Source organism: Chenopodium album, chromosome 26 (assembly GCF_948465745.1).
Source record: "Chenopodium album chromosome 26, dcCheAlbu1.1, whole genome shotgun sequence".
Classification (NCBI taxonomy): domain Eukaryota; kingdom Viridiplantae; phylum Streptophyta; class Magnoliopsida; order Caryophyllales; family Amaranthaceae; genus Chenopodium; species Chenopodium album.
In genome coordinates this window covers 10,871,587-10,895,243 of record NC_137859.1, presented here as the reverse complement: position 1 = coordinate 10,895,243, position 23,657 = coordinate 10,871,587, and the positions used below count along the sequence as shown (strand labels likewise).

At 31.0% G+C, this 23,657-nt stretch overlaps 1 protein-coding gene and 1 long non-coding RNA gene across 2 annotated transcripts; both read right to left on the bottom strand.

Annotated features, from left to right (window-relative positions):
* Window positions 1–4,821: 4,821 nt before the first annotated feature.
* LOC145617492 (uncharacterized) lies at window positions 4,822–12,877 on the bottom strand. Its single transcript, XR_014107745.1, has 3 exons — window positions 12,712–12,877; window positions 9,006–9,153; window positions 4,822–5,659 (listed from the first exon to the last, which is right to left on the bottom strand). It is a non-coding gene; the product is annotated as an uncharacterized LOC145617492 (long non-coding RNA).
* Window positions 12,878–16,664: 3,787 nt separating this feature from the next.
* On the bottom strand, window positions 16,665–20,030 carry LOC145616791 (protein neprosin-like). The gene is made up of 6 exons (XM_081671518.1): window positions 19,869–20,030; window positions 18,983–19,075; window positions 18,690–18,878; window positions 17,682–17,837; window positions 17,181–17,315; window positions 16,665–17,036 (listed from the first exon to the last, which is right to left on the bottom strand). Exons 1-6 carry the CDS (start codon window positions 20,028–20,030, stop codon window positions 16,665–16,667), a joined length of 1,107 nt encoding a protein of 368 aa, XP_081527644.1.
* Window positions 20,031–23,657: the final 3,627 nt, after the last annotated feature.

Here is a 23,657-nt window from a genome sequence, read left to right as displayed (position 1 = left end):
AATATTTTATAATATCTCACAAATAATACCACAAAGTTGCAAATAATATTTAACGGAGGTAGTATATAAAATCAAAATCTATATTTTATTTTTTTAAGCCTTATATATCTAGGCATGCATCTACAATATTTATAACCTATTAATTAAGGGTCTCGCCTCTACCATTTAGTTTTCTTTGCTAAACGAAGTGAAGGTGTAGCTACAGTTGATAAGAGGATTCCTTGTACCTCGAACCAAAATGAGTTTTAGGGGGTTTTTGGTTATAGTTATGTATACAATTGTTCATTACCCTCAAAGCTATTCTCGTGGAATTGTTGATGAACCCAAGTTTGTATCTAGAAAACTGAACTCCCCCAAAGGTATTCTCTTTGTCTCTACATTTCTATATGATGAAAATGATTTCAGTATTGTGTGATTAGTAAAAAAAGCTTTTAATTCTATTTCTAATTGTTTATTTGTGTTAGATTATGATCTTTACATGAACTTCTGATTATCTATTGAAGATATATATAGTAGTCTTGTTTGGCAAACTTTTCTTTGTCTGAAGATATAGGAAGGAAATTAATGTACTCCAGTTGCTATTTTTAGAATGTAAATGTTATTAATTAATCTGATGTAAATTGAATTTCCCTAAGTGCTATATAAAGCTGAAGAAGACGAGAAGGATGCCCAAGAGCAGCAAGAAAAAAGAGAGAGAGCTGAAGAACCTCGGAAGTAAGTCTACTTGTCTTAAGTTATTTTTACTCTTTTTTTTTTTTGGGTAAAATGAGTCGAAAGTTGTAAGAATTATGTACAAATGTTTATCTCTACAACGAAAAAAACATTAGCTTAATTAGCTTGTGAGAAGCTCTTCTTGTTCATAAGCCAAAACTCAAAAATTTAAGAATGCATTGGATCATGTGGTCATATATATGAAATCGTTGGAGAACTTGTTGCATTTAGTCTGTTATCGATCTAACAAATGAAATCTAATAAATTTGTACTCCATTTGTGATTAATTGATATATGATACCCATGTTTCTTCTAGTACATTTTCATATAGTGCAAATTTATGATAAGAGTCATCCCTATCGAACAATTATCTATCTACTTCACATCACATACGATTTGACAGTACAATTTCTTAATTTAGCAGGATTGAAGGCAATAATCTCGAGCAAGTTGATGTTTACTCACCAAGGACTTTACCTTCTAAGAAGCTTCCATTCGAGAAAAGTATTAGAAATCTCCCCTCAGCCAAGTTGTCGAGAGCTGAAGGGAAGAAACCTTGCCATGAAAATATAATAGAACAAGGTGAAAGTCGAACACACTTGATCAATAACTAACTCCATCATTTGCTATAGTTGAAACTTTTTTTTTCTTGTTTTCCCTCTAGCTCAACTACTTTAACAGATTAATAATGTTAGTGTGTATACCTATTTATTTTTTTCTATCCTCTAAATTGCATTTTTTCTTTGTTTAACTCATACCAGGCCAGTGTTCGTCTGTGAGATATGAAGAAGTTCCACATGTTACCGCCACCAGCAGCAGGTATACACTGTATTTTGTTGATAGCCTAGCAGCATACGAAGTATATGATAAGATTCACATTTACACTTGCAAACTTTCGTGCCTCTAACCTTGGACCTCCAAATAGCACAACCCTGGGAGTAAATTTACTATCGTGTTCTTTCGTTTACGCTTTGTTTGGATAGCAAAGAAGGAAGGAAAAGAAGGGGAAGGAAAATGGAGGAAGGGAAGGGAAGAGAAAGGGAGGGGAAGGTGAGCTCCATTTTCCCTCCAAATCTCTCCAATTGTGGAGAGATTATGGTTATTAAAGAGAGAGGGAAAATGGATCCCTCCCTCTCCTTCCCCTTCCTTCCCCCAATCTTTTACCCAAACAAGAGATTTTGTCCCCCTCCAATTCTCTTCTCTTCTTTTCCTTCCATTTCTTCCTATCCAAACAAAGTGTTATAGTGTTTCTGGTTCTAATTAGTTGCACAAGACAAATCTATATTGTAATTAGAATGCACTCTTCTCTAGCTTCTCATTGAAGAGCTAAAGATAATATTAGCTCATATAGAATCGATGATGAAATTATATTGATGCAATTGGCCTCCTACTGTTCTAATATGGAAAAACTATCAAATACATTGTATGTGAATATTAGCTGCAATATTATACCCATATTTTCTATAGTATACTTTCAGACCAATGTAATTTATGCAAATGTGGTAAGAGGATCCCTATCAAACAACGATGACAATTTCCACACTTGACATTTCTAATGGTTTAATTGAGTTCCTTATTCATAGGTTTGAAGGCAGTAAATTCAAAAAACTCCCAGTTGAGCAGAGTTTTGAGACTCCCTTGTTAGATGTCAAGTCGAATGCTACAGGGAAGAATCCTTTCCAAGGAACGCTACAACACAAGGAAAGAGGTAGGGAAGGCTTTAAAATCAATAATAAAACTAGGTGTAACATCCTTGATCAACAACACTATCTCATTTGCCTCGATATGACTTGCACATTAACTTGTTTTTCATCTAAATCAACCTATTTCTATTAGCTAAATCGCAATATGCCACTTTGTTTAACACATTGCAGGTCAGTTACATAATTGTATGACATATGCGGATGCTGTACGTAAATCATCTGCCAACCACAACAGGTGTATCTTGTGATCTGAATTGCGTTTCTTTCCTTTATACTACTTCAATGTCAAATTAGTTGCATACATCATGTAGACATTTTACACTAGCTATGTATTTATCAAGTAACCTTATTCACAACATTTTATTTCCATTAAAAAGTTGGTAAAAAGTTATTGAAATGGGACTCAAACTCTCAATGTTATGTTTTTAATAAGATGTGATTTTTTTTTGTTAAGATGGTGTAATTGTGTTTAAACGAAAGTAAAATAGAAATGTGTTACATAATTATGTGCAAAGAATAAATCTTCACCAATATTGTTAGTGTTTTTATGTATTGAACTGAATTTGTTTTTTGTTTTTATGTATTTTCAGCAATTCAAAAGGCCCCTGCACATTGCATGAAGATGATATGCCGAAAGTATGTGACTACAACCTATCAATAACAATGCTTCTTTACTAGCACTATTGTCAAAGTGAAAGCTGTTTTATTACTTGTAACCTGATCTCATATATACTGAAGAAATTTGAATATTTTGATATAGATTTGATAGAAATTGAGAGAAGAAAATTAGCAACGATATTGATAGAGCATGTGGTTGGGAATAAAATGTTTTCCGTGAATACAATTATCACAATTTCTTTTAGCTTTTATTTCTGTTAATAAATTTTCCAAAGATGAAAATAGCTCTCTAACCGTGAAAAACATGTTTCCTTTGTAAGAAATGGAAGCCGCATTTCCCTCTCTCTTCCCTTACACAGTCACACCCCTCTCTCCCACTCGTCTTCACCCTTTCACCCCCATACATTTTTCTGACAACAAATAGGAATTCATTGATAAAATAGAGTCAAATGGCACTTTACAATGCAAATAATTCTTAAGAAATCTAAACTCCCAACACAAAAATATATCATCATAAAGCAAAATACATTGTAGATTCGATGAACAATAGCCTTTAAAAAAACTTCTTTCGAAGCAATGCAATATGTGAGTTAGCACTAATTCGGCTTAAGATCCACTGATGCATAGTCGTCGTATGGATGAAAATACCTGTGTGGTACTCTAGATACTTAGAGAAATTACGAAACCCTAAATCTTCATTCTTTGCCGGACGAATAATCACTAAAACTAATCTTCTAAGCAAACTGCAACTACCCATTTCTAATCTTCCATAAGAGAAGAAAAGAAAATCATACTCCAAACTCCCACAAGCGTTGAGAACAAACCCAAAAATTGGGAACAAAACTCTCATAAGAGCATGCACAATGGTGAAGAAAAATTAAATTCCTCACCACTCTCTCTCTCTAACTTTCCCTCTCCTCCACCTCAGATTTTTTGTGAGGAAATTTTTTTTATCCCATCAATGAAAAAACCAAAAACTCTCTTACCAATCTCTCTCTTACTTTTAACCATACTCATCTTTCTTTCTCTCTCTAACATAATTTATTAAAAAAAAAAAGAAAAAAGGCATAAAAGTCACAATTAGAGAGAATGGGGCCCACGTGAATATTTTTGTGAATAAGTTCACAGTGTGAACTTTTTTACAAAAGTTCATGAAGTTTTTGGTAAAAAATTACCATTGGGATAAAATTTTCCCCAAAATATTTCTTCATGCAACAAATTTTATCACCATTGGAAAAGCTCTAAAGAAAGAAAATGGAGGATTACTAACAACTAAACAATTAAAAACTAAGGAAACAAAGGAAAATTTGGGGCTTACCATAATACCATCATCAAAGAGATGATGGCAGCCCCTTGTGTCTAGAGAGAAGATGAGGGGTTTTAGGGTTTTTTTTTAGAGAGAAGATGAGAGAATATCTAAAGCCTGAAGAGCCAATTTTTATTGAGCAAATGTTTTCACCAAACCAAACAAACCAGTAAAGGAAAATATGAGGGAATTTTCTTAGAATACTCCATACTTAGTGATTGCTACTTGCCTACTTCTAGTTTCTTTTCCTCGTGCTTTAATTCTTCCTCACCTTAATTTCTCCCCTTTCATCGCAAATCTGTTTTTGTTTTCCCAATCATAGCAAAACTATTGCTACAAATAAATCACTCTCATAATCAATTGTTTAGCAAATTTAATAACAATAACATTCTGCTCATTACCACACCAAATGATTTGTCAGACCAGTTTAAATGTGCATGGCTTTCACCACAAAAACCTTTAACTATTCAATACCATATAGAATGAGCCTTCAAATAGAAATCCAAGATTTTATATCAAAGGGCTTTAAGGCTATCTTTAGTTATGTACAAACTAACCAATAATGTGTAACCTAATTGGTTTAACACAAAGATAGAAAGTGTGTAAATCTCTCGGGCAAGTTTAATCAGAACCTGTTACATTAATATCCCTACTCCACATTTGTTCAGTGTCATGGCTCACGTTAGAATATACATGCATTCTTTTGGCAGAATTCAACTTTAAAAAGCTTTTAAATGTGTAAAGGACACTGCAGGAATAATTATTCAAACGAGGAAAATTTGCAAGAAAGGACCATTTATAGCGAGTTGTTTGTAAAAAAGGACCTTATACAAAATAAAAAAGTGGCAGATTTGGACCTTATTTCAAAAAAAAATTGTGAGATGCGACCTTTTGACAAAATCCGGCCATTGACCCTTGAAAACCACCTCCACCTTGCCCCACCCTGACCTTCGAAAACCACCTCCACCTCGCCTAAATCCCACACCGACCCCCAAAAACCACCTCCACCTCACTCAAATCCCACACCGAACCCCCCGAAAACCATCTCCACCAGGCCGAAATCTCACCCCGACCCTCGAAAACCACCTCCACCTCGCCGAAATCCAACACAAACCCCCTTTTTGAAGTAAGGTCCCATCTCACAACTTTTTCTTGAAGGAAGATCCCAATATGCCACTTTTCTTCATATAAAGTCCATTCTCTCAAACTAGTCATTTTAAAAGGTCCTTTCTCGCAAATTTCCTTCAAACAATACAATTCTAGAACTCCTCAGCCTAAAAGGAAGGGAACAGAGTGGCCGGCCGGCTGCATAGCGCATACCCTATGAACAAAATATCAACAGACAAATTAGCAAGATTAACATTCATTGTTGATACTGTAGCTATGCAAACATGATTCGCCAGGATGAATTTGCACCAGTCTCAATTTTCTCACTCTCATTTTCTTCTGGATGGAGTAAACAATGACTTTATTAGACCCCCACAATGATACAAAAAAATATGTGAAAGACCAAATCATTTAGACTTCCCATCTCTACACACACCCATGCCTACACATCAACCTGTAAGAGAAAAATATCCGATCCACCAATCCGTACATTAATAAGCAGGCTTGTAGTGTAGTCATCTTAAACCCATCAATCCATCATTACCATTAAACCTCTGTATTGTGTAAATGGTTAACATTGCATATCTTACAACCCTTCTTAATACACATGTTACCAAGTACCCGAGGCAGTCTCTACTACTATAAGATGGAATAAGTAAATTCATGGAACACATATCCTGAACTAAGTGGTCTAAAAGTTCTAGGGCCAAGAGAGATGGAGTAGAAATAACGTTTGTACAAACCACAAAGCATAGTGAATTGCAATTTAATTCTGTCAAATTTGCACAGAAGCAACCTATGCAATCAGCTTTTTGCTTGAGACTATTTGCTCCTATAAGAATGAGGGGTGTTACCACAATTCCTCTTCCTATTATTGAATGATTTCTGAGACAGTAGCTTCATGGCATTTCTTCTGTCACGCATTACTTATTACTATCTCCAAAAGTTAAGCTCTTTACCTCCCCTAGGATTTACACTTTGGAGTTTGGATGATAAGCAAAAACTTCTATAAAGTAAACAGCCAAAGATTTGACACGGAAGAAAAATCCCAGACTTGCTATTAATTAGATTATACCCTTACGCAAAACAATCAGAAACAAAAAAATTCTCTCTGAAAGAAGTCCAATCACATGTTTCACCATATTGGTGGAATTCCAATAAAAAGAAATTTTAAAAATCACAAACAATCCTTCCATCTTTGTTTAAAAACATGTAATTAGACCAAGTCACCAAAACAGGAAATACGTATACCTGTTCTTTTTCCTTTTTGTATTTCCTTTTCTAGCCTTTAAGCACTGTTCAGATTACCAAACAACATTTCAGAAATTATGTCCCTTTATAACTGACTTAAACTTACAACTTTCACCATATTATAAAAATCTAATCTCCACATATATATATTGTAACATCTCATTATCTTAGTATTACTGCTTGGAATGAAAAGGGCATAAAATAAAGGTCCAAGGCCATTTTTAAAAGCTAAAGGTCTTACCCTCAGCTTTGCCATCATTATCATTGCTGCTATAATTGGCTATATCTCATAATAGCATCCTGCTTGAAATTTGAATTGCTTTACGTTTCTAGCACTATCCCCACTTTATTAACTAATGACTTAGAGATTAATGATAGAATCGACTAACGATTTTTTAAAAGGTGTTGTGGTCATTAACACTGTATGCCTGTATGGAGCTAGTTTGCACCAAGGCATGCAGGACTGACATTTATCTATTCTAAGGTAATCTCAGTTGAGGCTGCATCTAGAACTCAACACCAATAAAAGTTTAGAGTAGGAAAGAGAACGCAAATTTGCACCTAATTCACAGTGTACTAGTCACGAAGCATAATTGATAATAATGCAAATTTTGCAGTAAAATCACAACTACTACCTCCATTAAGTATTATATGCAATTTCCCTTCAAAAAAAAAAAAAAAAAAAAAAAAGTATTATATGCAATTTTTACTAGATATGGATGCTTACTATTATGTGCCACCTTTCCAATCTTTTCCAATTTTAGTAAGTTTTTTACAATGAAATGTCAATATTGCCCTTACTTGATCTAAATCAACTATCTTCATCTATCATCAGAATTTTCCAATCAACCCCAAGTTCTGGAAGTTATTCATCTTCCCCATATTTTCTTCTCCTTTGATTGCTTTCTCTGTATCTCCTTTTTCTTCTCCTTTGATCGCTTTCTTTGTCTTAATCTTCTTTGTTATATGCTTTCCCTCTCTTCATCTTCTGTCATTCTCTGTCCTCATCTTCTTTGTTCTTTGGTTGGTTAATATATTCCAAGATCTACTAAGATTTCCCTCATCTCTGAAAAGTCTAAAAAGATCGATTACTGATCTTGTTGATGCTCCTAGTCAATGCTAAATGGTTGATGTTTCCCAAAATTTACATCGTTGGAACCTTGAAATCGGCGATGGTGGTTAATTGAATTGCCATTAGCGGGCTTGGGTGGGTTTTTTGAAGGCGGTGTTTATCAGGTCGACTTGGTTGGTTTTCAAAGAGAGTGGTTGTCGGGTTGGTTGGATTTTTCGAATAGGGTGGTGATTAATGCATTTAATTTTCTGGCTATGGTGGCTTAGGGGATTTGTAAGGAGGTCGAAAGGAGACGGGTGTTAGGTGGTTAGCGGTGAAGTGGTGGGATGGAGGCAAAATTTCTTTTTTTTTTTTTGTTTGGTTTTTTTTTTAGTTCAATACATTTTTTTGATTATAAATGAATTCTAGGTTGTATGATTTTGATGGTTTTGGTTTATGTTCTTTGATTTCTGATTTTTTTATTTTTTAAGAGGATTTGGATTTGATTATTTATTAATGACATACCCTCCACTTTCTTAAACAACCCTTAAGATTTTTTTGACTTGGAATCCATCCCTAACCCTAAAGTTGCAAATAATACTTAACGAAGGTAGTATAATCATTTCCATTTTTACGGTACATCACAATCACTTGAGTCATTTTACTTAATAAGGCAAAATGACTAGTTTTTGATAACAAAACTGCAAGAAAGAGAAGGGAAATTTCCAATGGTCTCACTCCTCATCCATGTATAAAATCAAATTCCAACAACCTAAAAAATAAATTAACTATATTACACAATACCTCAAAACACAATTGTGTAATAAACTGATATTACTCGGTGTAATAACAGTACAACGAAGGGGAAAACTCAGAAATTTGATTAAACAAATTAATGGTTTTACAACGTTAGTAGTAGGTTTAGCCTACAAAGCTCCAATAGCGACTTTAGGTCACAACTCTCCTAAGAAACTACTCCAAAATTCTGCCTAACTTTCTTCTACTCCTCTCTACCTATTTATACTAAAGGCAATTAGCCTAGCAAACTAACATTACTAAAATACCCATACTACATTTGATGACTACTAACATACTTAAACTACCCATAATACCCTCCCCTAAGTTCATTACAAATTGACCGATATAAGCAGATAAAATAGGCTTAATTAGTTAATTGTAATGGTATAGAGCATAGAGCTCAAAGTAGGTAATGTTCCGTTCATAGCACAATTTTTGCAACAAAACTGAGTAAGCTTACCTTCATAAAGCTCTGATGACCAAGCCTAAGCCCAACGTAGCTTGCAGATCAATTGGAAAAAGTAATCACTAGAATACAAATGTGATTCAGGAGTTGGATCCCTTTCTTCTATAATTGGCAAATTTGAAGGATTTACTTGGCTTGAAGCCTGGAAAAATTGTCATGGCCTAACTCTTAAAAAAACATTAACATTAACACATATATACATATTATGAGTACAGTTTTATCTCAAACAAAATCATTATTTGCTAACTTGGTTGCACAATCTATAACAAATCTGCACAATAAGATAAAAATATATGTACATAAAATCCTTCTAATATATATGTCATGTCAACCTAACAAAGGAGCTCACTAATAAGAATGCCAACCTTGGAAATATAATTTACGCACAGGGAATCATTATCAGAGTAGTAACTAATTAAAAAGGGGAAACTAATGCAACAAATAGGAAAATTAATCTGAGTTACAATTGGTAGCATAAAGCTTACATTGGTGTCATGAAGCAAAAAGAACAAGGCAACTGGTGTGAGCCTCCATGAACGGCATCAGTGAATCAAACACAAAGGAGACTAACACCGGTTTCCCTGTCTTTTGCTTAAAAATCTATAAGCTAGCCAAAAAGTATAGCTTACAAACTTAAAGCTATGTTTAATTCAATGATATATCTCTTTTGTTGATTTGTGGTTGCCCTGGCTATAAGCTATGTTTGATATCACATAGAAACTTACTGTTGAACGGCAAAAAGCACCAAAAGCTGTTGTGAAGACATATTAGAGTTGAGGTGGGGTGCAGGTGGAAAATTGTTATGTAACAGAATAGAAAAGGCAAAATTGAGAATCTAGGCGCACTTTTTATAATTAAGAAATAGACATGGGAAAGAAAATGAGAAAAGCTAGTTCTATTCCAATACTCATATCAAAGAAGGCAATGTCCGCCTTCTTTTGGTCCAGCCACAGTGCAGCAGCAAATATTCTATCAGCTTATTTTTTGACATCTTTAACTAAACTTAGTGATTGATTACCATCAAACTTTTTCTTTTCTCTTGACATAAATTCAGAGCACACAGTGTGGAGGTTCACAACTACAAGTGTCACAGCAAAGGCACCAACATGTTGGACAACCAGCAACTTCACAACTTCAAGTGCTATCGAAGAAAAAAAAAGTGACTTCCCCTGAAACATCTTTTGAGTTCACTTTAATGGTATCTTTCTATTCTCTTCCATTATTCTATTTCTTTTCCCTTCCATTACTCTATTTCTTTTCTCATAATTTATTCATTGCCTCTAACACATAACAATTACCATTTTCTTAAACAGTTGCCAAAAACAGCTTATTATCTTGAAAGAATAAAGGGTAAGTGGAAATACAGCTACAATAAATTCATCATCCACAGCTTGCGACTTTTGAGAGAACCTACCTCATTATCTCCCCTACCCCAATACAATGATAAGGTAAATATTTGGTGATATGATTACATTGTTGCAATCTTGCTTATTTAGCATTCATATTTGTTGTCTTTTTTTTTTTTACAAAACTATAGTAGAACAAGGGTGTATTGTCAAAATTTGTATTTGGGTATTTTACACTGGATTAGTGTTGAATTATGATACTTTTAAGGGACAATGATTAAAAAATAAACTTTCAAACTTGGATCACTCTGGCATAGCTATGATGCCCAGATTCGTACCAAAAAGTCCAAAAACTTCCGGTATCAAAACATCCTCTCTCTTGTAGTTCTCATGCATCTCTTCATCATATGAGTGATCATAGTAAAAAATATACTTCGTAGAAGGCTAGGACAATTTAACCCTAGTGACACTGTAATCTTGTAAGAGGAAACTATTGAGGCAGTAAAAGCAGCATAGGATTAGACATTAGGCTGGTTGAGAGAGGTGAGCCAGGTAACACTACTAGGATAATCAAAGTTGAAGGGAGACATTGGCGATGAAAAGAGGAGAGAATGAGAGAAGAGATTGTTGTTGTCTACACTAGTCTGGAAAAGGTGGTCATAATAAACTCTTAAGCAAACTTTATAATCATACATTGATGTTCTCTCTGTTATTAGAAACATATGGTTTACATTTGCGTATCTTATGAATTACATTTACAACATACACAACACATGGTATTGAACTATTTTATTTTATTTTTTCAAAATGACTTGCTTCTAAGAGTTTTCTCAAACTGTTGGAAATGATTCTAAACCAATGTAATTTGTCTACTATACTGAACTATATAACTAATTTGCTTTATGAACAATCAGATGGACGGGAATATAAAAAAAGATAAGCATTGGAATAAAATGTGGCCGAGTATCAATAATCCAACTCCAAATGGAGCTTTGAGATTAAGAAAAGATCAATGGGATAAACATGGAGCTAAACAAGTAATGTACACTCAAGATGAATACTTTCACAAGGCAGGTGAGCTATACGAGAAATACAACATCAGGGAGATGTTAGATAAGATAGGTACAAATTATTATATATTCCATATTTGTATTTGACACATAATATTATTTTAAATAATTTATAGTTCACTTTCATTTATGTGACACAGCTGAAAAGGCTCATTGGACAAAGAAAACAGTTCCTTGCACAAAGAACACTTCACCTACAAGTTTCGATTGGTGGTATGCAAAAGCAGAGGATGTGCTCCATGGACTGAAAGATGAACTAAGCAATTGTAAGCCTATTTTGTATTGTTTAAAAAAGGACAACAAATGGTTTTTATATGAAGTTCATCTCGTTCTAGACTCTCATCTTGAGATTATTGACTGCCCTGGATCTTGGGCCAAAGGAGGGTTTCACAAAAAAGAGAATATATACTTTTAGCCCTTGTTCTCTCAAAATACTTAAATAATTTTTTTGTCTCACAGCAACATATGTTTTTTTTGGGGGGAAGTTTCATGTAAGTTGCAACACTTCTAATTTTGACACTTTAAAAGGCTTAAATGACTGTTTTCCCTTACTTGAATAATGTTTTCTCTTGCTTCTACTAAATTATTGAGACTGAAGTTTTCCATTCCCGCCCTTGTAAATACTATCGGCTTGTTTGTTAACCGGCAGTAAATTTAAATGCAATTTAGTATGGAAAGCAACCTATGTCCTATGACCTCAATAGGAACACATCTCATCCCAAACACGTGTTTTCTTCATGATTTTCGATTACTACTTGGAAGGCGAATGAAATTTATGAAGAAAAACAGACAATTGATTCCTTGTAAGATCATGGGAATGAACACTAATTTTCTTTCTAAAGTCACATCCTAATTCATTCCTATTACCATTGTCTATGACCGGTTACCAAACGGGCCATAAGTATTCAGTATAAATCGGTTTTAAATTCTCATTAATCTACCAAAATCATTGAGGATAATACTAGGGCATTGAAGCTATTAAACTGCCAAAAACGTAGAAATCACAAGAACAGGATTCAACACAAACAGATAGAATTCTCATTAATCTACCAAAATCATTGAGGATAATACTAGGGCATTGAATTTATTGAACTGCCTAAAACGTAGAAATTACAAGAAAAGAATTCAACACAAATAAAGCATAAACCTAACAACAAAAATCATTAATAGAGTAGAATGTCAATAATTAACTACAAAATTCCACAATAATTGGTTTAATTAACAAGAAATTAACCCGGCAATTAAAAAAAAGAACATAAAAATTCAACATTAATTAAAAAGTACCTAAATGTGATTCAATGTGTTCCATTGCATCTCATTCTTCAACTGACAAACCTAAATTTGATCGGAATCCTCTATTTCCAGCGTTTAATCTGGCTATGGACTGAGGAAAGGTGCACGCGTGAAGCACATCAAGAGCTAAGGTTAGGTCTAATTGGTTTTGGGCTTCACGTTTAAAGTTTCAGCCACCATAGCCCAACAATCAATAAGGTAAATTTTTTTTTTTTTTTTTTTGAAACAAGGTAAATATTTATTGTTTATGTGATTTACTTTTTAATACTCTCCTTTTGTTTCAGTGCCCTAATTTGATTTTTTTTTTTTTTTTTTTTTTTTTTTTGAATTGCTAGATGGAATACTCGGGGTAATGCGGAACTTGTTTGTATGGATGTTTTCTCCCAAAGCATTATTGCTTTGACGGATGGTGATTTAATATAAATACCCTTAACGCTTTTTATCAAAAAATAAAAAATTGAAAATAAGTTCATGTGACAGAGAAGAAAAAAAAAAAAAGTTGAAAATAAGTCTACAAAAACAAGGTCATAGAAATATTATGTTTTACAAATCACATACTCCTAAGTAGTGTATTAATTTTGATCTTTTACACTGTAGACATGTACGAGTAGCTAGTACATATACTTGTGTCAAAAAATGTAGTACGTATACTTTTTACTAGTACTAAACTTCGTGTAATTATTAAAAACATAATTATGAGGATACTCGGCTATGTAAATATATTAAAAATTTAATAGTAAATGAGACAATTCTATTCTATTAACTATTACTAAAACAGAAATCTGCTGACATCATCCTCTCTCTCGAATGTATATGTGTCACTTTCTCATGAAAAATTTTCCCACCAAATGCACTTATGATGTCATATATATTCTTTTTTTTTTCTTTGAGGAATTAGATTTTTTTTTTCTTTAATCATTTTCATTTCAATATTTTGATTGTGTCAATAAATAAATAAATTTTATTTTTGGTTGAAATTTATATATTGATAGCTAGAAATTGGTTTTCATTATTATATTTTGTTACTCATGTAATTAATGATGATAGCTGCATATCTTTTATGATTTAACTTATAAGTATATACAAGAAAATAAAAAATAAAAATAAGTTATTTCATTTCAATAATTTTTGTAATGAGTGCATCGCACGGGTCTAATCTAGTTGGTTAACTAAGATAAAATGTTAATTGGAAAGTGAGGAAGTTGGAAATAAATAATATTTAAAAAGAGAAGGTATTGTGTCAGTTCGGATTTCGTCAATCCAGCGGATTTTTAAGTTGATGATATCTTGATATCTTCTATTGGATATATGATTATATCATATAGCCACTAGTGGATATCATCTAACCATGATATCATATATATAGCTAATAAAGGATATCATCCAACTAATAAAGGATATCATAGACAAAATTATAAATGATACTAAATGAAGCCCGTGCGATGCACGGTTTGTTTGATTTTTTTAAATAATTTTTTAAAAAATTAAATCCTACGTGGCTCTTTAAAACCTCGGGAAAAAACTCCCTTTATATATATATATATATATATATGTGTGTGTGTGTGTGTGTGTGTGTGTGTGTGTGTGTGTGTGTATATATATGTATATATATATATATATACACACATATATATATATATACACACACATATATATATATACACACACACACACACACACATATATATATATATATATATATATATATAGTCAGTAGAGGATATCATCCAGTCATGATATCATATAACCAATAAAGGATATTATATAGCCAATAAAGGAATATCATATAGCCAATAAAGGATATCATTCAGCCAAAAGAGGATATCATCTGGCTAGAGAATATCATCCAGCCAATTGAGGATTGACGCAATAGTTTGTGATTTAAAAATTAGGAATACAACCATATAATGAGATCGTTGCCTATCTTTTGTTAGAGACTTAGAGTGTTTTATTTATTTATTTATTTATCATAATACGTACTTCCTTCGTTTTTATTTAAGGGTAATGCTATATGTAGCCCTAAGGGCTATGCATGAGCATTAAGTACACTCTTGAAAATTGTATAAAATTAGGAATTCATGACAAAAACATGCGCAAATCAGTGTAATTAGTGTTTATATTTTGATGATTTCTTAACTTTTTACGATTTTCTAGTGTAAATTTAATACTTATATGTAGCCCTAAGGGCTATGTATAGCATTTTTTCCTTTATTTAATTGCAATACACCATTTGACATGCACTTTAAAGAATATATTACACTAGGTAAATGGACATATTAATTGCCAAAATTTTACCACCAACAAGAAGAAAGTGATAAGTTGATACGCGATTAAAATGTTATAGTTTAATTCATTCGTTTACTTAGTTTAATAACTTCCTCAAATAGCGTGCCAATAAGGTGTGTTGCTAGCTATGTTACATGGACTCGGGAACGGGTGTCGAACACGGACATGTGTCAAAGTCGGAAGGGTTGGGCTATAGATAAGATTTCGTTTTCGTGTCCGATCCGGCAAGTTCCAAAATTTTAGGACACGGAGACTCTGTCTAATATTTGGACACAGGTATGGGACACGTTAATATGTCACTTAAATTTATATAAATAAATTATATATTACAAAAGCTTTAAATTTTTCATTATTTCTACCCTATTTTTTTTTTTATTATAATTCATTTCTCAGTAAATTCTCCTAATAAATGTCAATCTTCTTATCTGTATCTTCTGCATATTAATGGTGGTATTCGAACAAGATATGTTTTTATTTGTTGAATATTATTAATTTTCTTTAACAAAATTAAATTTATCGTGCATGGCACAAGCCTTAAGCTAGTTCTTATATACAATCGGGTGGCTATGGGCCTGTTCATATTTACTGAACTGAGCTGAACTGAACTGATTGGAACTGAACTCAACTGAACTGAATTGAACTGAAATGAGTATTTTATGTGAGAGGGAAATTAAGAGCTGAACTGAACTGAACTGAACTGATTGGAACTGAACTGAACTGAACTAAACTGATTGGAGTTGAACTAAAATGAACTGAACTGAAATTAAGTAAATGTGAACAGGTCCTATGTGCACAAAAGGTATTCTTTGTTCAATTCATTGCAATAATTAGGAGAAGGGAACTCATTTGAGGGGAAGGTAAAGAAATCCCTTAAAAGAGTACCGTGAGCTTTAATCTATAGAGCATAAGATAGGGATATGAGTTGGGAAGCGATATGATTACAGTCATTACACTATTTTAACTTCGAGAAATTAAATGTGATAGATGGAGCATAGCAAGAATGATCATAAACTTTTTTTGTGTGAAAATTCTATGGTAAAAGGAGTGTCGTTATTATACTATTTTTTTTTATGGGCTGATTTATTATTCATAAATGTTTTTTTTTCCTTATTTTTAAAATTTATTTCTTACCATTTAGTATTTTCATTGATGAATTATTTTTTATTTTACTAATAATAAAAACTAGATTTGTAAATTTTTTTGAGAGAAAATTAATTAATTAGGAAAATTATTAAAAAAAAAATTCAAAAATTATTTCAAAATTCATAAATATTTCAAAATAAAAAAATGAAATTTAAAAATTAGGGCTCGTTTGGCATTGTTGTGGTTTTCTGTTTTTTGGTTTTTTATTTATTATAAGTATATGATATATGTCACATAATGAATAAAAAATTATTTAAACTTATTAAAATCATAATAATTTTGAAAACTGACAACAAAAAAGTGGAAACACCTTTTTCTTGTTTCCAGTTTTTGGTTTTTAGCTTTAAAAAAAAAACTGAAAACTGAAAACCGAAAAAAGGCGCCAAACAAGCCCTTAGATAAATAATTGCAGACTCATCCAAGCATATTATATTGCTCATAATTATTCAAGGCACATAATGATGATTATCGAAAGCTAAATAAATTTTATTAATTTTCATTCAAAGTACATAAAACTAACCATTAACAGGAAAAGGTCCACCGAAGTAAATAAATTTAGCATTTTCCTGATTTGTAACAACAGCATTATACTCTTTATTGTTTGTAAACTCTTCAAGATATGGAGTAGTCACAATATTATGAGCATCATCTACCACTTCGAATTTGCAATACGCGAAATTCTTCTTGTCTGGAAATATATCAGGAAATGTCCCTGCTCCCATAACTGGTGCATCTATAGGTTTTACCGTGCCTTCAGTATATACTTCTCCTCCACATCCTGCATATGTTGCACCATTTGCTAGCCCAACGAATATATCCTTCGGCCAAAACCCGAGTTCAATGTTGTCCTTTCCTCCTTGGAGATAATAATTCCCATTTTTCTCATCCTGGTGAACGTACATATCATATGTGATTTAATTTGTATCATTAGGTACGTAAAAAAGTAACATGTAACCATTTTAGTGAAACAGATAAAGTTTGTCGTATGTGTATGTGTTGTAATCCGTATGTAGAATATATGTACACGTTACCTGATAGACAAAGAAAGAGTTTACGTAAATTGGTCCTGTAATGTTGGATAATGGAGACAGTACTAAGTTGAGGGGAATATCTGGTCTTGTTACTACAAATCCACATTCTGAATCGAAACAATGTTTATCGCCTGCCTGTAAATTGTTCGTGATAAGCTCGTTGATTAGTTGATCACAAAGTAATTTGGATTTTATATTGACAAATGTTGGTAACAAATATGAACAAAGGAAGTTATAAATGAATAAAAAATGATAAGCTAAATAATAATACGAAGTAACATGTTGATATATATCTTACATTGGCGTAAATGAATAACCTTGTTTGATTGTCGCCGTATTTCATTGGATTAACCTTGCATTGGAAAAAATTTAAGAAAATGGTCAATTGATTTTCCATCTTAAATTACTACCAATAATAATGATCATTTTAATTCATGAATAATCAAATTTGAAATTAAATTAGTAAATTATAAAAATAAAAAATAAAAAATAAAAACTTACTGTCCAACCAACGATAATAGCGTCGTCACCACCTCTTAGTATGATTTCAGCAGAAGTATACTGGTTTGGTTTAACTTGTGGGTTCCACACGCTGATTTCTCCTCGAGCTCCATAATATTTCTTTGAAGGATCGTTTTTGCTTTGACCCAACGCAAACTACACATAAAATTCATGCAATGTATAATTTATGACAAACTTTAAAATAAATCGGATGAACAATAACATATACATCTGTTATAAAATTATCTTAAAATGAGCAAAATTTACCCTAATATGAATAAAAGTTACCATGACATAAATAAAAGTTACGGAATATTTATTTATGCTTTGTTGATAAAAGTTACCAAAAAATTGTAATAGTAACCCTTAATTTGATAAAAGTGACCCCCGATGTACAATAAATTACTCGTATTATGCACCAAATGTATACAAAAGTCACTCGTAGTATTACTCATCAAATATTGTAATAATCGATCATCAATTAGAGTAATTTTAGTGTTGTCGGATTGATAATATACCACAATTTTATCTTACAAAGTACCAAAATTAAAACTTTCACGTAATTGATGCATGTATAATTGTTGGGGACGATCTTGTATTAATGTACTTCTTATGAATTATTAGGAATACCAAATACCCCATGTTCTGATAAAATCATACACACTGTATCAAAATAAAAAGGATTCATAGAGATTGACATGGGATCGATATTCGGACTATATATACATAATTAACAGGAATAAGAATAACGAAAGATAAATTATACGAAGTATATAGTACGTAATTTATAAATTTCTTAATAACTTAATCAAATGACGTGTATTATGCATTTAGAGAACAAATTAAAGGGAGTAGATTCATTAAATTATGAAAATATAAGTACTACCTCAATTTTTGTACAAAAAAAATTAAAATAAAGACGTAGTATCAACATTACTTTACTAAATTTTCCTAACAAAAATTAAAAAAAAAATAAAGACCTAACTAAAATTAAGAGGAAAAACTTACAACAGTTCCTGAAACGTCTTGCTCAGGGTATTTCCAATTAGTGTGATTATTATTGACTCTTCTTATAGGAACGGTTCCTGAAGGGCACCCTCCATCCTTAAAACGGAACGTTTTAAGTAGTGACATTTCATTCTTGCTCCAAGAGTTAGCATTGTTGTCAACCACCTTAGGAGTAGAACTCGATCTTGTCTACTCAAAATTATTAAAATATACGTCAAACAGAAAAATGAGACAAATAAACTGGAATAGATGAAGAAAGTACTAATTAAGGATTAAAAGTTAGCATAGCGTACCTCTGGATGAAAATTGTGATTTTTTAAGAGAGGATGATTAAATGCTGGTTGCTTGTAAAAGTCTATGCATTCATATATATCTCCATATTCTGTCTGAAAAATATATTTGCACTTTCTTAATAATAATAAGAAAAATAACCGAGATAGTCAAACTTTGCACACATGTCAACTTGCTAATTTTCTAATTAACTATTCTAAAAAACAAATTAAAAATAGTTATATTATGAAAATTTATATTAATACCTATTTAATTTAACAATATATTACATTATTCATTAAAAAAAATATAGTCAAAGTTAATGAATGAATGTAATAAAAATAACTCTAACGTACTGTATTAACTTTGACTATAATTTTTGGGATATATACATTTTATTTTGGGATAGAGGGGTATATATGAAATTAAGATTTATTTATCCAGTGTAAGACATTTTATTTTTTTACCAGGAAAAGATAAAATTAATTAGTTGATCAATTTTAATTACTTCAAGGATACTAGAATTGTTACGGTTTTTTTTGGAGAGAAAAGCATAATCAATTTAATTTTTTAAGAAGTATGAATACTTTTTCCGTATAAGGTGCACCCAAAGATTATTTTGCTCATATAAAAATTTTTTCATTTAAAGATATTAAATTGAGCAAAAAACTATATTAAATGAGCGAAAAAAAAACTAATACTATGTACAAGTATACATCAAATGAGCAAAAAAAATCATCCTTACATGCACCTTTTTTTTTTTTTTTTTTTTTTTTTTTTGAAAGAATTACATGCACCTATTTCTATGTGTACACAAATTTATATTAAAGGTGGTTTTTTTTTTTAAATTTTTTTTTTTTTATTTTACATTTCAATAGTTTCAAATTTGTTAAAGACCTTGAAAAGTACCTTAATTGTCTTGACAACATGATCCGGTCTATCCTTTTCGAAAATCCCTCTACGATGGGCATTAGTGGGAAAAATTGATAGAAAGAAAAATGAGAATAATGCATACACCAACATTTTTTGTGCTTGAACCATTGTATAACTTGCAATCCTGCAGACCTGCATTGATGTAAAGCAATATTATATTATTAAGTGTATATGACTAAAATGAGCAATGAATTGAAAAGCAGCATTTTGCTACTTGAAGATGATTATTGATTCATATAAGTACCTGAAATAATTAATTACAATCCAACACTCTCACAAAAAAATTCTAAATAATTTTTTGTTTAGAAGCTTTTGGTTGAGGGCTTGAGGCTCGTTGACAAGGCTTGCAAGACTATATATATAATCTGTTTCCCAATTATAAAAAAATAATTTAATTGACTTTTGCATAGGTTTATTTATTTATTTTCTTTACTGATGTATTAAAAAAAAAAAAAACATGTAAAATGATATTAAGGGTCTGTTCACATTTACTGAACTGAGCTGAACTGAACTGAATTGAACTGATTGGAGCTGAACTGACTGGAGCTAAACTGAATTGAATATTTTATGAGAGAAGGAAATTAGGAGCTGAACTGAACTGAACTGATTGGAGCTGAGCTGAACTGAACTGATTGGAGCTGAACTGAACTGAAATTAAGTAAATGTGAACAGGCCCTAAGTAGGTGTTAATATAAATTTTCATGACATTAAGGTCTGTTCACATTTACTGAACTAAGTTGAACTGAACTGATTGGAGCTGAACTGAACTGAACTGAACTGAAATGAACTGAATATTTTATGAAAGAGGGAAATTAAGAGCTGAACTGAATTGAAATTAAGTAAATATGAACAGACCCTAACATTATTTTTACTTATATTTATTTATTTATATTAGCGGTCAGTTATAGTGCATTGGCAATTGTGATAAATTTCAACTTTGTATATGTCTTATTATTTTGAAATGGATGGAATATCTCTCTAAGTATTCTTATTTTGGTAGCATATCAAACTGTACAAATATTAAAGTGGAAATGATCAATACATATCAATATCCAAACAAATCTTGATATTTTACCAAATTTGGAGATAGTTAAACCTACAATAATTACAATAACAGTAAGGAAACAATAATGATAATAATTATTCAATTAATTAATTATAGGTTGAGTTTTTTGTTAATTGGATGAATTAGGGCATGTTCACATTTACTAAACTGAGTTGAACTAAACTGAACTGATTGGAGCTGAATTGAACTGAACTGAACTGAGATGAATATTTTATGAGAGAAGGAAATTAGGAGATGAACTGAACTGAGCTGATAGGAGCTGAACTGAACTGAACTGATTGGAGCTGAACTAAACAGAACTGAAATTAATTAAATGTGAACGAACCCTTAGTTTGGAAGTAAAATAAAATTCATGTCGGCCTCTCAATTTAAAAGATTTGATGTAAGCTTGCAAACACATGACCTTTAAAATGAAAAATGAGGATGTAATAACTACCATTTCAATGTAACATCTATATGTTAAAATGAAGTTTCTGGAGGGTTTTGTATAAAGTTCTTGGATGTTAAATTTAAATCAATTAATGTAAAATTGTTTATTGACTTGGGTGTATTAATATGATGCATAATTGCATATAAAATTATAGTTTTTTTGGAGTAAATTAAAATAGTTGACATAGTCATGAACAAATGCTAAACAATAAGTTAAGTTGAAATGTACTGGTTTCAAAAAAAAAAAAAAGTTAAGTTGAAATGTAGAGGAAGAATTTAAGAGAGAGAATTTCTATTAATATATTTGTTTTGTTTTGTTTTTTTTTTTTTTTTTAACACAAATTAAAACAATTAGATTACTAATTCAATCATACCTAACATACAACTAAGGTCCTGTTCTCTTCACCTTAAAAAAACAATATTAAGTAAAAATAATTTCACTTCAGTAAAAATAAGTTCAGTTCAGTAAAATTAATTTCAGATCAGTAAAAATAAGTTCAGTTCAGTAAAATCCAGTTTTCTTAAAGAAGAATCATAATAGAAAATCAGTAAAAATAATTTCAGTTCAGTAAAATTAATTTAAGTTCAGCAAAAATAATTTCAGTTCAGTAAAAATAATTTCAATTCAGCAAAATTAAGGTGAAGATAACATGGCCTAAAACCCCTATGGATACATGAAATTCGATGTAAGCTCAAAGAGTAATCAAGATAGTTAACACGATCCAAATAGCAACCAATCAAGTTAAGTGGAGGAGGAAAATCTCATAGAACATCACAATGAGTTGGGTTGATCATCACTTGCTACTTCTCTAGTTCTAAAAAAATTCATGTTCTCTTTATATCGTTTGCCTAATATTATTAAGTAAAATCCAAGCTCCAACTATTAATAACAGCTCCAAGTACATTGTAAAACGTGAATTTATCTAATAAGAAATTTATAAATTCTTCACTTTATTAAAAACACTAAGGGTCTGTTCTCATTGACTGAACTCAGCTGAACTGAACTGAACTGAACTGAACTCAGCTGAACTGAACTGAACTGAAATGAATATTTTATAAGAGAAGAAAATTAGGAGCTGAACTGAACTGAATTGAGCTGAACTGAACTGAACTGAATTTCAACGTAAGAGAACAGGCCCTAAGTAGATCTATATATATTTTGTTATCCCTCAATATATATATATATATATATATATATATATATATATATATATATATATATATATATATATATATATATATATATATTGTTACATTAATTACTTGAAGAAGTTTACATACATTCCTAGTGAAGAGTTTTTCCAAGAACGAAGGGAGTAGCGACATCTATAGAAATTAGAGAGAAAAGGTTACTTTGTTCTCATAGACTCAATAGGTATTTATAGCTAAGTGCTGCTAAGTGATCGGCACAAGCCTTCATGGCTTACATAAATTTCAGAAATGGAACGGTTGCTTTTGGTGGTTTGATTTAGACCCTGTTCTTTTGAGCTTCTGGACAGAGCAGAGCAGGGGTCAGCAGAGCAGAGCAGATTAAATTTCAGAGCAGAACCGAGCTGAGCAGAGCAGAGCCGAGCAGATTTCAACATTATTATTAATACTATTATTATTATTATTATTATTATTATTATTATTATTATTATTATTATTATTATTATTATTATTATTATTATTATCATCATCATCATCATCATCATCATCATTATTATTATCAACATAAATATATGTGTACCATATTTAACATATGTTAATAGTAGAAAGAAAAAAGACAATGGTTTACTTATATTTATTTAACAAAAATTTTAAAATAAAATAATTTAATGAGTAATAATGAATTTACTTATAAATTTGTCTTAATCATATATTTTTAACACTAAAAACAATAATGATATACAAAGTACTACTTGAAACATCCTCTTTTTTTTTTTTAATTCCTAAATTGTATGGAAAGATTTGTAAAATAATTCAACTCAATGAACTAACCATCAATACCCAGATAAAATGTTCTTATTAAAAAAAAAATACCCACATAAAATGTTTCTACACATTGTGATTCTAATATCAAATATTTATAAAAGAAATTGTTATTAATTGTTATTATTATTATTTATTTTGAAAGAATTGTTTGAATTATTAAATATTTTTATTGATAATTATTATCATTAATTATTATTATGATTAATAAATATTAATTATTTTTAATATTAATAATTATTAAAATTATTTTTAATATTAATAATTATTATAAATATTCAGAATAATAAAATATTATC